The following is a 12533-nucleotide window of genomic DNA, read 5'->3' on the forward strand; positions in this document are numbered from 1 at the left end:
AGTAAATTTGATTTTTCTTTAATATATAATCGAGTGATACAGGCGTGTAGAGAAACTACCCATTGGTAGCACTAAAAAAAAAAGAAAAAAAAAATTACTCTGTAAAGGGACACTTTCGGTCAACCGATTTTACTGAAAAAGTTGTAACATCCCAGGCATATATCAGTCTTAAATAAGTACTTTCAGTTTCGTACGAAATTTCCCTTTTGACGTAAGCTGTTTACAGACGGACGCAGCATTTTGAGAGTCTTAGTTATTTGGACCTCAAATTCGAGTTTTGACATAAATTTCGAAACTTTTAAACTTTTTTAAAATTAAAAATTTTGCACGATCGCATTTGGTTATCTTACTATATTTTCCATAAATAGGTAACTTAAAGTGAACATTAAAAAAAAATAATTTCGAACGAATATTCTCAAGAAACATCGAGCAGTTAGAGTAATTCAATATGCCCATGTGCAGTCGATAATCTTATGGCAAAGGTGGGGTTGGTGTCATAAAAAACGTCATTGAAGATTTCTATACAAAAAAGCAAATGACTAAGTAATCCGAACTGGAAAATCCCAGTATAAGTAGGTAAGATACGTCGGGGAAAGTGCATTTTTAGGGCTAGTTATTTTCATTTTACAGCTGTAGGAGAGAAGTGGAGAAGTGTATTTCCTCAGATTGTTAATAAATCAGTTGAGAACAATTCATCAACATTTGATGAAAACTTTTACTATAAGTTGATGCTATATAGTGTTGATTAATTATCAAAAGGCGCTGAAAATCGTTGATTTGAACTAAATTCTGCATTACCCTCTAAAATTTTTGTGTTGGTTTAACAGCGAATGTTAAAAAAAAAAAAGGAAGAGTAAATGTGAACCATATGTCATCCCATTTTACAGTCTTAATGAGATGTTTTTCCTAATGTAAATAAATACAATTTTATTACTTTATTAATATATCATTTATTTATTTATTATAAATATATATGAAATATAGAATTTATTAAGGAAAAAAAGGATTTTGTTGTTTTAATTTAAATGCAATTTTTCAAAGTTATAGAAAAAACTTCCTTAAGTTTCTTGAAGGTATTCATTAAAAATTTTAATTCTCCTATTCATTTAACCTGTGGAACTTTATATCGTTTTTTTACTCCCTGGACTTTACAGGAAAAAATGCATAGCAATGGAATTATGACCAATTTAAAATAATATTGTCGGTGTAAAATTTAGGGGGAGCAGGAACAGGTTTTATGCTTTCACCATATGAGCTTTTCAATTATATTAGTTAATTATTAATTATTTTAATTTTTAATTATCAATTTATCAATAATTAATTATTAATTCTTTTACAATCACAACAATAATGAAATTCATTTATGATATTACCCTATTTCTTTGAAAAAAGTGTGCATTAAACAGCCCTACATTGGGTTTTTCAATTTTTTTTTTTATCATGAAATAAACATACTAATTAGTATAAAATTATTTTGATAAAGAGAAATATTATCAAATACTTATTGACAATGTTCCAAATCTCAAAATTAAATTTTTAATAGCCTACCAAAGTCAAACTTTATAATTTATTTTTGCACTTGTCCCGCCTTGCCTGTAATGCTATCGACGAGGAGGGAAATATTTAAATCTAAAACATTCAAATTTATTTTCCATTTATCCCATTTGAATGGCCTGGTCTAATGTATCTCAGATACAACAAATTTTACTTGAATGATTCATGAAATATAAGTCTACAAAAACATTTGTAAAAATAAAAATACTAATACCATATATTATATAGTACGTTTAAACTTAACAAAATAAGATAATAATAAATAATACTAACCGAGCCTGAAGTCATGAGGGCTAAAGTATTCTGGATTATCCGGATTTGTTCCAGGCTTAGGAACTAAGGAGTGTCTGGAAAATAACATTGCGTACAATAATTAATTATATGAAATTGTGGGTATTTAAAATAAATTTTTTATTACTATATAATTCACAAATAAATTTGGAATTTCTTCAAACTCGCAGAATTAACAGTGATCCGGTATCCCTACAGACGATATTATATTTTAAAATTAACATCAAGAACTTTTAAAACTCATTAATTTTAGTATCTCTGATCATAATGAGGGACATTATTCGGATGTAAAAAAAAACACATGTTCAAGGTCAAAAATACTTCCTATAATGTTCCTTTAGTTCAATACAATTATGCCTCTTATTCTCCTATTAATAAAATTCTAAGGAAACCAAACTCTTTTACTGTGATATATTTTGCCTCATTTTCAAACAGAAAAGTAAAAATTTAAGTTAATTTTTAATTATTGCGCAATTAATTTTACTGTAGTACAAATATTTTAAATTGATCATTTACATGTCTTATGTTATCAAGTGTATTTAGTGTTTAGGTTTACATAGTCTGTTGAGCTATTGATTTCTTATGTATATTGTAAATTACTTTCATGAATGTTTAAATTATTTTGTATGCTTTAATTTTATTTTATGGGTTGAATTAACTTAGTTATCATAATTTATGCGTGTATTCAATTTTGTATTTTTTTCAGTTTTGTTATATATTTTTTTCTTCGTTATAATAAATAAATAATTTAATTACTATCCATTTTAGTCTCAACACATTTTATTTTTCTTATAAGTCCGACGTTTCGACCAATCCCTCCTCAGGGACAATCTACTTAATACAGTTTGGGAATTATATGATTTAAAAACTCTAACTCCATGCAGGCTATTCTGCCCAGGTCAAAACAACAATTTCTAATTAGTCAATATTCACATTAAAACCAAAATTAAAATCAATTATCACAGTCACTATTTGTTAAAACATTATCGCAACAATGCTTGTTGTTTTGACTTGGGCAGAATAGCCTGCATGGAGTTAGAATTTTTAAATTATATAATTCCAAAATTGTATTAAGTAGATTGTCCCTGAGGATGGCTGGATTGGCCGAAACGTCGGACTTATAAGAAAAATAAAATGTGTTGAGACTAAAACGGATAGTAATTAAATTATTTATTTAAAAAAATTTACCAGTCTCAAGAAAGTGTTTAAGATTATAAATTAAATAAATAATAATAATCAACATGATAAATAAAAAATAATAATCAACATGATAAATAAATAATGATAATCGACATGATAAATAAATAATAATAATCAACATGAATTAGGATCATCATATTTGGAGATGTAAACATATTTAAATAATTTCCCTCTCCTTCACACTCTATCTCCCTATCATCCTTTCTTCCTCTCTACATTCCACCTCCACAGATAGAAACTTCGGAACACATATAACAGTACCAAGACTGGGAAGAAAAAAAGACAGTTATTTCAACCCCATTTTTGATTACGTTAATGAAAACTATGTATAATTACTAGTCAAAACTGATGAGTCTGCCAAGTATAGGTAGGGGGAATACCAAATGGTGACTGTTTCAAAACGTTAAAAAACATTAATTTTTCATTCGGAGCTCTATATCTTAAAAACAAACAACAACACTACAAAATCTAAAATAACATTATTTAATGTAGAGTAAATTTGCTGAAATATTAGCCCTAATAGAGCTATTTACGTTCAATAGTTCTCGAGATATAGTCTTTTAAAAAGCAACATTTCATAAAAATTTACTAAAATATATAATATCAGTTGTTAGTTAATTTGTTTTGAGAAATCTATCTCTCAGGAACTATGTGACCTACAGATGTCTATTAGCATTCAAATTAAAGCTAGTTGTATAAAGTAGTTTATGACATTTACCTTCGTAGGAATATTATTTTCCATCATATTTGCAAAAATAAACTGATTTATAGTTGTTCGGACAACAAGTTTTATTTATAAAAAACTTAATTTCAAAAACCATTGGACTTACAGATGTCTCTCTGCACTCAAATTAAAGCTAGTTAAATTTACTATAAAATAGTTAATAATATTTATCTTTGTAGCAGTAGTAGACAAAATAAACTCACAAAATGTTAATTTCTAGTTGTTCGTATAAAATGTTGGATTTTTGAAAAATATCTCTTTAGACCCATAAGACGCACATATGTCTGCCAACACTCCAAATAAAGGAAATTTAACTTACTATAAAGTAGTTTATGACACTTATCTTCATACGGGTAGTGGTTTTTATGATATTCACATATGAATATAAATTTCGCTAATGAAAATTTGTCCGAACAACTATAAATCAATTTATTTTAAGTACTGATCTATCAGTACGTTCCATACATTTTTATGAAATGTTACTTTTTAAAAGGCTATATATCTTGAGAACTATTGAACGTAAATAGATCTACTAGGGCTTACATTTTAGCACATTTACTCTACTTTAAATGATGGCCTCTTAGATTTTCTATTGTTGTTGGTAGTTTTAAAGATATAGAGCTCCGAATAAAAAATTAATTATTTTTAACGTTTTGGAACAGCCGCCATCTTTTATTCCCCCTACCTATACTTGGCAGACTCATCAATTTTGACTAGTAATCATACATAGTTTTCAATTAAGTAATCAAAAATTGGGGTGATATAACTGACTTTTTTCTCCTCTTGGGCTCTTGTACTATAAGGGTTAGCAAATAACTAGTTCATGGTTTATTACAGACCATTATGTTATACATAATTATTGGTTTATTACTTTTTTTAAACGTTTCCAATTTGGACTATTGCTGTGCTCGTTCTCATAGTATTTCCATATTACCCGAATCTCACGTTTGAAAACTATTTTAATTTTGAAAAAAAAAAATGGAGTTACGAAAATACTTACTTTAAAAATCTGCCTCCTACGAAACCACTGTTTCTCTGCCGGATTTCGTGTATCATCATATGGCCATCAGCCAACCTATACTCGATAATGAACTGTCTGTTTTGGTCTTCAGGGTGTACGTAGTCCATTTCAGCAGTATATCTCAATTTCTTTCAATTTACAAAAACAAAAATCTCGTTAAATACTCATTCACCTTCAATGTTCAAAAAGCTTATTTTGTTATAACCTTACGACTTTACAATTTATTAGTAACAATACTACATACTTATAAATATCACTCCGCAAGGGCGGCAAACATTCAACCATCACATTGATCGTCCATGTTTTTTAAAATATTTGCTGACTTCGCTGAAGGAACCCAAGATTCCTCTTTTTAGTTTGAAAACAGGAAGATTTGTTGAAATTAATTTTGGATCCAATGAAGAAATACGGATCAGTAAATACAGTAAAATTTCAACTAAAATTATTTGGAGCCAAATTTTTGACATACATTTTCCTCTTCTTAATACAATATACGAAGTATTCTGCATTGAAAAGCCAATTCGAGATGCCAGAGTTTAAAATTCTGAATAAAAAAAATCTGTAATTTTTTTTTAAATATTCTATATATATTCAGGGAGAATAATATAATAGGCATTGAAAATGGGCTTCAGCGTCTTAAAGTAAAACGCCTAATTTAAAAAATAAAAATAACGAAATTATAATACATCATAAATATCAGTAATAATGACATAATTGGAAAAAATAAGAATAATTATTAATAAAAAAATATAAATAATTTTTTATATATCTTCAATATTTAAACAAATATGATAGACATGCAATAATGTTTGTATCAAATGTATAAAATTAATAAATAAAAAGAAAACGAATAAAATAAAACCATCTATCATACATAAATCATAAAGTAAATAACTTCTAATAATATAAAATTAAAAAGAAGAAAAACAAAAATATATTAAAGATAATTATCAAGAAGATACAAGTTTTAAATGAACATCAGAAACATCAAATGAAAAAAATATTACGTAATTCATCGATTACTATAATTGCCTCAATACTTAATCAATGTGCTGAGATACCTATGAAGTTTGCAGAGGATGGGGCCCTGAATATAACCTTGATGTACTCCAGTAAACATATATAAAATTGATTAAAATTATCTGAATTATTTACATAAATCCGCTTACCTTAGCGCCGCTTTGCAGAAATCTGATGAAGTCCATTTTATCGACGACATTCGCTGAATTAGGATCAATGTGATAATACGATAGCATAGAATCGAAATGACTTCCGAAACCAGTGTATTTGGGTATCGTCTGAAAGAAAATAATACTGAAGATGTAAATATTATTCTTTCAATTTAACGAAAAACAACAAAATAAATAACCCAATCCTATTAGTAAAATATTTTCTGAGTGATTAATTAATAATTTTACAATAATTACTTTTAGTTATCTAGTGAATTATAATAGAATAAAACAAGGGTATCTCAAATGGTGACGTGTAATGGCCGGTTATTATTTGTATTACTCATTAAGTTAATACATTTTCACAATGCCAACCGAGTTTAATGCAAGTTAATGTAACTTATATTAATATAATTCAGAATAAGAAATAAATAAGAGATATATTTAATTAAAAATGACATCGATTAAAACACCTACCAGTTATTTGTAATAGGTTATATGTAAGCGGTCCATGGGCAGTAGTTCGGAATTCGAAAATTGTATTGAAGTAGTTGGAATTTTCATGAGTTGTTGTTAAAAATCTGAAATTACGTGGCTAGCGTATTTGCACAAATGTGAAATAATTTTAAAAATGTGCATGAAGTTATTTCTCTTCATTTCATCAAGCTATATCCTTCGTTTTCTATCAATATGTATCAATATTCCATTACAGACTCTTTATATATTTTTGAAATTTAATACATATACTTTTTATAATTTTATATTTATTATTTTTTGTATTTGTTATTTTTATATTTATTATCCCTTATTTTTAAATATTTATAACTTTTTATAATTATCACTTATATGTTTATCACTTTTATTTAATAATAATAATTTATTTATAGGGCAACCCCCGTAAATTAGCCTGTAAAATACATGAAATAGATAATCAATTGTAGTACTTTTATAAAAATGGTGAGTTAAAGATCGTTTATATAAACTAATAACAAACAATAGACCCATGCTGGGATATCCACATTCATTAGAATAAAACAAAAACGTTACTTCATATTTAATAATATTAGAAAACAAAACAAAAACTATACCTCCTATTGAGGCGATAGGTGTCAAGCTCTAAACAAAAGGTTTTGGGTACATATTTAAAAAACAGTTTAAGGTCCAATCCTGAGGGTACAGACGGAAATTCATACAACTGATTTCGGCTTACATTGCTTAGCTTCGGCATGCATCGGATTCGGTTCTCATGATACGCGGGGCAATTTGTCAAACAATGGAAACAATCCTCCAGGGCCGCCCCATCACAAGCTGGACAAAGCTTCTGTGGGTCCAAAGTATATTTGTGTGGACTGACACTTAGAGTAATTGCATATTTACCGGAAAGTCGTAGTTGGACAATTATTCTCAAGTGAGTTATAGGGTAACTGATTTTTGGGTAGCTTTGAGGATCCGTTTTAATGAAGACCCTACTGTACCACGAGTTATAGGTCGATTATCTTAATAACAAGAGGTCTTTATCCTTGACAAATTCCCTGTATATATCCAAGATCTCCCCCATTCTAATTTTGATACTTACCGGATCATTAAGTAGTATCGGGTCATACATTCCGAAGCTCTTCAATATTTTTCTTATCTGCGCCACCCAATTATATTGTAGACTCAAACGGTTCAGATATCACTAACACTTTTATTTAAATCTATTTATTTTTTTTATTCATGTATGTCGAATACTTTTTATATTTAATAGAATATGATTGTGAATGACCAAATAGGTTATATATTTATAATTATACTGTTTGAATAAAGTGTTTCTCTCTGATAGTAAAAAAAAAATTACTTCGCTGAGGTTTGAAAGGAATGTGATTCTCATTTATTTTATTAGATATTTGCGCATGCTATATAAGATCTGCGAATTATTCCTCCACATTTAATATATAGGGCATAATTAATGTTAGTTTTCATTTAATACTCACTTAGATTTTTAATTAATTTCTTCGTTTTTATTTAATTTACGTTTTTAACAATTTTTTTCTATAAAGTTTTAAATTATTTCTTTAAAAAAAATTACCTTGTAAGACGTTACATGACGATCCGTTTCTTGAGGTATTTCCACTTTCGGTTGTTCTATTCTAAAAACCTTATTGTAATATTTCCTAGTGAACTCGTCGCAGTCGTATAAGTAGAATCTGGTAATTATCACAAACAAATAAATTAAAAGTTTTAATTAGTATTTTATTTATGAAAAAACAAGAAAATAGACAAGGATTTTCTGATGTCATTTAATGTGTTAAATAACTAAAATATCTTTTAGTTTTTTGATAAATATATATACATAGATATATATAAACCAAATCCTTGCCTTCTTATAAACACGTAAGTTGGGTGAATAATGAAATACAAAAATATGCCTACCTCCTTCCCATGAGGAAAACAGTTTTTCCAACTATCAAATCATATGGAGAATAGAATTGCAAAACATCATCATCACTCGGTTCGTGCACTATAGGTATCAAATCCTCTGCAACAAATTTATTTAATCATTAATTTTTAACATATTGATAAAATCTTTATAGATTAATCATATTACATGTTACTGACCCAGTCTTGTGATAATTTTTGTTTGTTAGAATATTGACCTATAGAAGGCCTATGATCTCAAAATTTAGTGTTTTTAAATAAATAACGATAGGTCTAAACCTTAAGTTGTAATTTTTTCTAGAATTCGAATGTATTTGCACCCACGGTAGATTTATTATATATGTCTCTGAATCGAGATGGATCATGATGAACAATTTATCGTCAATGACACATATCGTCGCCTTGGTTAGACAAGGCAACTGACAAAATTGTATTCTCCCTTAGAAACCATTTATAACAAATAACTCTCTATTCGTGGCGTAGCGTAGCGTAGTGGAGAGGGGTTCAAAATTTCATAACAAATAATAATCTTGTAAAGCTTTGAACCATTTCATTCTGTTCCTCCACCTCGTATGACTGACACCCACGCTACGCCACTGGTCTCAATGCCAAGTTGTAAAATTAAGGATCTTAATATTAGAACTTAATATGACAAAGTTCTATCTCTAGAGAACTTTTAATAGGAAATTATATCTTTGAAGCTCTGTTTCTCATCATTACGATTACAAACATTTGTAACCAAGGTATAATTCAGTGAAATAAGACAACTCGAGCATTCAAAAATAAAGAAGCGCTCCCCTTATGTTGTTTAATACCACCTGAACATTATATCATAAAAAATACCACCTATTACCGATTGGTATTCAGTCCACACAAGTGAATGGTGTAAAATTCATCGGTTTTCAATTTATATTTATGAAACTAAGAAGTTTGGTGAAAAATGTATTCTCAAAAAATTTGTAGTATATTAAATTTGACACCAAAGTGGGTAATTAAGTTTTTTTTTTTTTAACAATGTAGTTATTAAAATATGGAAAAGAAAAATATCAGTTTAGTAAAATTAGACACTGTATAAAACAGAGACCTTTTTTTTATAAAGTTTAGTAACAATAGCACATTACATTCCAAAAAGTCACTCCTGTTTACACTTGAGTTTGGGATGAAGTGGAAGTAGTAGGTAAAAATCATATGGTTTTTGCTTATATCTGGAAAATTATATGGCTATGTAAAATGACTTTTATAATAAATTAAACTAAAGTGGATCTAAGATGAATTTGCCTGTGGGTAAAGAGAGTGGATAGATGTGCCCCCGCCAACCCTCCATTCTTCTCACTACTACTGACTGTACTATGGAGCATGCTTAGTACGGTTCTGGATAGTCAGAAGTTGTTGTTGCAACTGACCTACTCAGTTGACTGGACTATTTTTCCTAAAGTAGAAGAAAAACATCACTCTCAAATTAAAAATGTAATTATTAACTTATTTAAATTCATGAAAACAGAGGCTGAGAGTGGTCCAATCAATGTTCCCTCTGTTATTAAAAGCCATAAATTACTGCATTTATTAATCCCATTCTACAACAGTTAATCCCATTCTAGTACCAAATATACTACATTTTAAAACATTAAAATTAAGAAAATTGTTGCACTATCAGTTTAACAACAAATTTAAACTTAAAAAGAGGTAGTTGTTTTCTGACCACAATGGCTATAAAACCTCAAAAATGACTTATTGGTAGATACTGCGTTCTTAAATAGCATGCCAGAACAGAATTGCCTATATATTTACCTACAAAATAAAACAAGAATCAATAAGAAACAGTTCCAGTTAAAGATAAAGTATAACCTATAGAAACGAATAACCTCCCGTATTCGTAATCTAGGAATCCGAGAAGAGGGGGGGGGGAGAGAAGCGTTCTAAGTACCTACCCCAACCCGAACTGTTTGGGCGTTGCCAAGTTTCGGACTTGGTTTGTTCCCGGAAGCAGGGGGTTGTTATGGTGAGGAGCAGAGAAGGAGCTAGGATAGAGGGTGCACGAGTTTCCTTCCCCTAAAGGCAAGCTCATCTTAGATGCACTATACATTAAATTTTCTACAAAATTCAACAAGCATAAATATGGCTAATCAATCGCCAATCAAATCAAATTACTTTTCAAAGTATTCATAGCCTTGGGGATTTTAGCCTTCTTCAATATAGCTTTGGAGTCGAAGATCCTCATTTCTCCTATGTCCTGGTCCTCATATATATCGAAAGTATCATCTGCTAAATAATAGTAAATCTTGTATTTTTCAAGAATTCCATTTTCTTCCGTCCTTCGATCCCATACTGCATAAAACCTATCAACAAAATTTTTGATTAGTTGTATATAAAAAACATTAATTAAATGGTTTAAGAACGATTAATTTTTTCTATTTAATTATTTTTTTGTCTTATATTACCCAATTGGGTGCTATCTATATCTGTCTTCCAAAAGACGGTCAAATAAATTGTCATTTCCCTTTTTTATTTTTTTAATTACTTTAAAAGAAGAAATACCTAGGCACCCTTTGCATTGAGTGATTTTTATTATAAAAATTGTTCAACAATTATTTGAAACTATATCGTTATTTCTTGATTCTGTACTGAATAAGAAATATGGTACATAGGTTAGACCTAACTAGCAAATTTTGGATAACAGGAAGATGCTCTCTCATTTGTTTGCTCTACCAGGCATCCATCCCTATGTATCCAATTTCGCATTGCTGTAAGGAACACCTGATGGAAATGGCCCTCAAACATAAACCGTAAATGCTGTAATTTGTCTAACAATATTATAGTAACATATTATTGGGCCAATCCCCACGGAATCACAAAGATTTCCTAGAGTACCCTACTCCTCCTTTTTACTAGTATCTTACTAAACATAAATCCCCTCCCTGTAACCCAGAGTAGCAATTAACCAATCCGTCTTCTTAGCTATAAAATACCATAAATGTTATTGGCTCCTACATCGTGGCCATCTCCTCTTTCTCTTCTACATACCTCCCAGCTATAAACATATTCATTATTATTACTAAGCTATCCTTAGCTATTAAACATAAAGTAACTTAACTCTAAGCTATTGCATCCTAGTCTGCAAGAAGTATATTTCAGTCTTGGTATAATATTTTATTTTATCATAAAAGTAAGTATTTTGGTCCATTGCTGTGGAATTTGCAGATTTCACATTTAGGGCACGTCTTTGGTGTGAGGGCACACTAAAGATTTGCAATAATTCCAGGAAGGCCATCTAAGTCTAGCTTGGAGACGATGATAAGGCAATAGAATTGGTGTTTCAGTTTTTGAAATCACAAAACTTACTGACAAAAATATAACTTGATCGGAAGGAAAAAAAAATAATAATAATAATAAAATAAAATAAATGAAATAATCAAATTAAAAAATAAATAAAATTTAACGAATATTAGCAAAATTAAATAAAATATAAATGGCGTTGATGACCAATGAAGTTTGGCGCCACTAAACAACCAAACGAACAAACTAGCTTTTAAAGCGTTGAATTATTCTACAATTTTTAAGTAACTTTCTTGAATCAATTAAAAAGAGATTAAAATGTTTTCAGGGAAAATTGTTTTCCATTGTCTCATTAAGTAAAATGTATTTTATGTATAATCACTGATATGTTTAAGCATTATGGCGTTTATAGTTTGCGAATGGTATTTGATAGAAAGCGGGTTTCGATAAATTTCAATACCTCAAGATGCGTCCATCATAGTCGAGATACTTCTTCAGCTTGTCCTCATCAACGTTTGGCGTAACCCTTTGTTGTACTTTATTTACAGCTCCCCTTTTTTGTGTATAAGGGTCAATTGGCAAATCCTCCGGCCTGTCCAGTTCTATACCTTGGCTCTCAAGCCAGGCCTTGGGAAAATGACATAAATAATTAGTTACTATTTTACTTAATAAGAATTAGTTTAATTTTTTTGTTTAAATACTAAATTATTTATCTAAATGCTTGTAAAGTACTTATAGGTCTTATCTGTATTTTAATTTTTAAGAATACATTATTTTCACTTTTAATAAATTAGACCACTTGAATATCCATCTTCCTACCGTCCTATTTCGCTCCTGCCCATTATGGGCAAAATCCTAGAAAAACTCTTATTAAAACGCCTCT

General features: G+C 29.2%; 1 protein-coding gene across 1 annotated transcript in view; it reads right to left on the reverse strand.

The window, feature by feature from the left end:
• Positions 1–12533, reverse strand: part of LOC106680343 (EF-hand domain-containing protein 1) — a 19209-nt gene that overhangs the window by 1466 nt on the left and 5210 nt on the right. The window contains exons 5-11 of the mRNA XM_014419969.3: positions 12111–12277; positions 10526–10713; positions 8372–8477; positions 8028–8145; positions 5960–6088; positions 4770–4918; positions 1828–1901 (exon numbers count right to left, since the gene is read on the reverse strand). Of these exons, the coding sequence (XP_014275455.1) occupies positions 1828–1901; positions 4770–4918; positions 5960–6088; positions 8028–8145; positions 8372–8477; positions 10526–10713; positions 12111–12277 (931 nt within the window). The remainder of the gene's footprint in view (positions 1–1827; positions 1902–4769; positions 4919–5959; positions 6089–8027; positions 8146–8371; positions 8478–10525; positions 10714–12110; positions 12278–12533) is intronic.

Source organism: Halyomorpha halys, unplaced genomic scaffold (genome assembly GCF_000696795.3).
Source record: "Halyomorpha halys isolate HHAL.00 unplaced genomic scaffold, Hhal_1.1 Scaffold257.1, whole genome shotgun sequence".
NCBI lineage: Eukaryota > Metazoa > Arthropoda > Insecta > Hemiptera > Pentatomidae > Halyomorpha > Halyomorpha halys.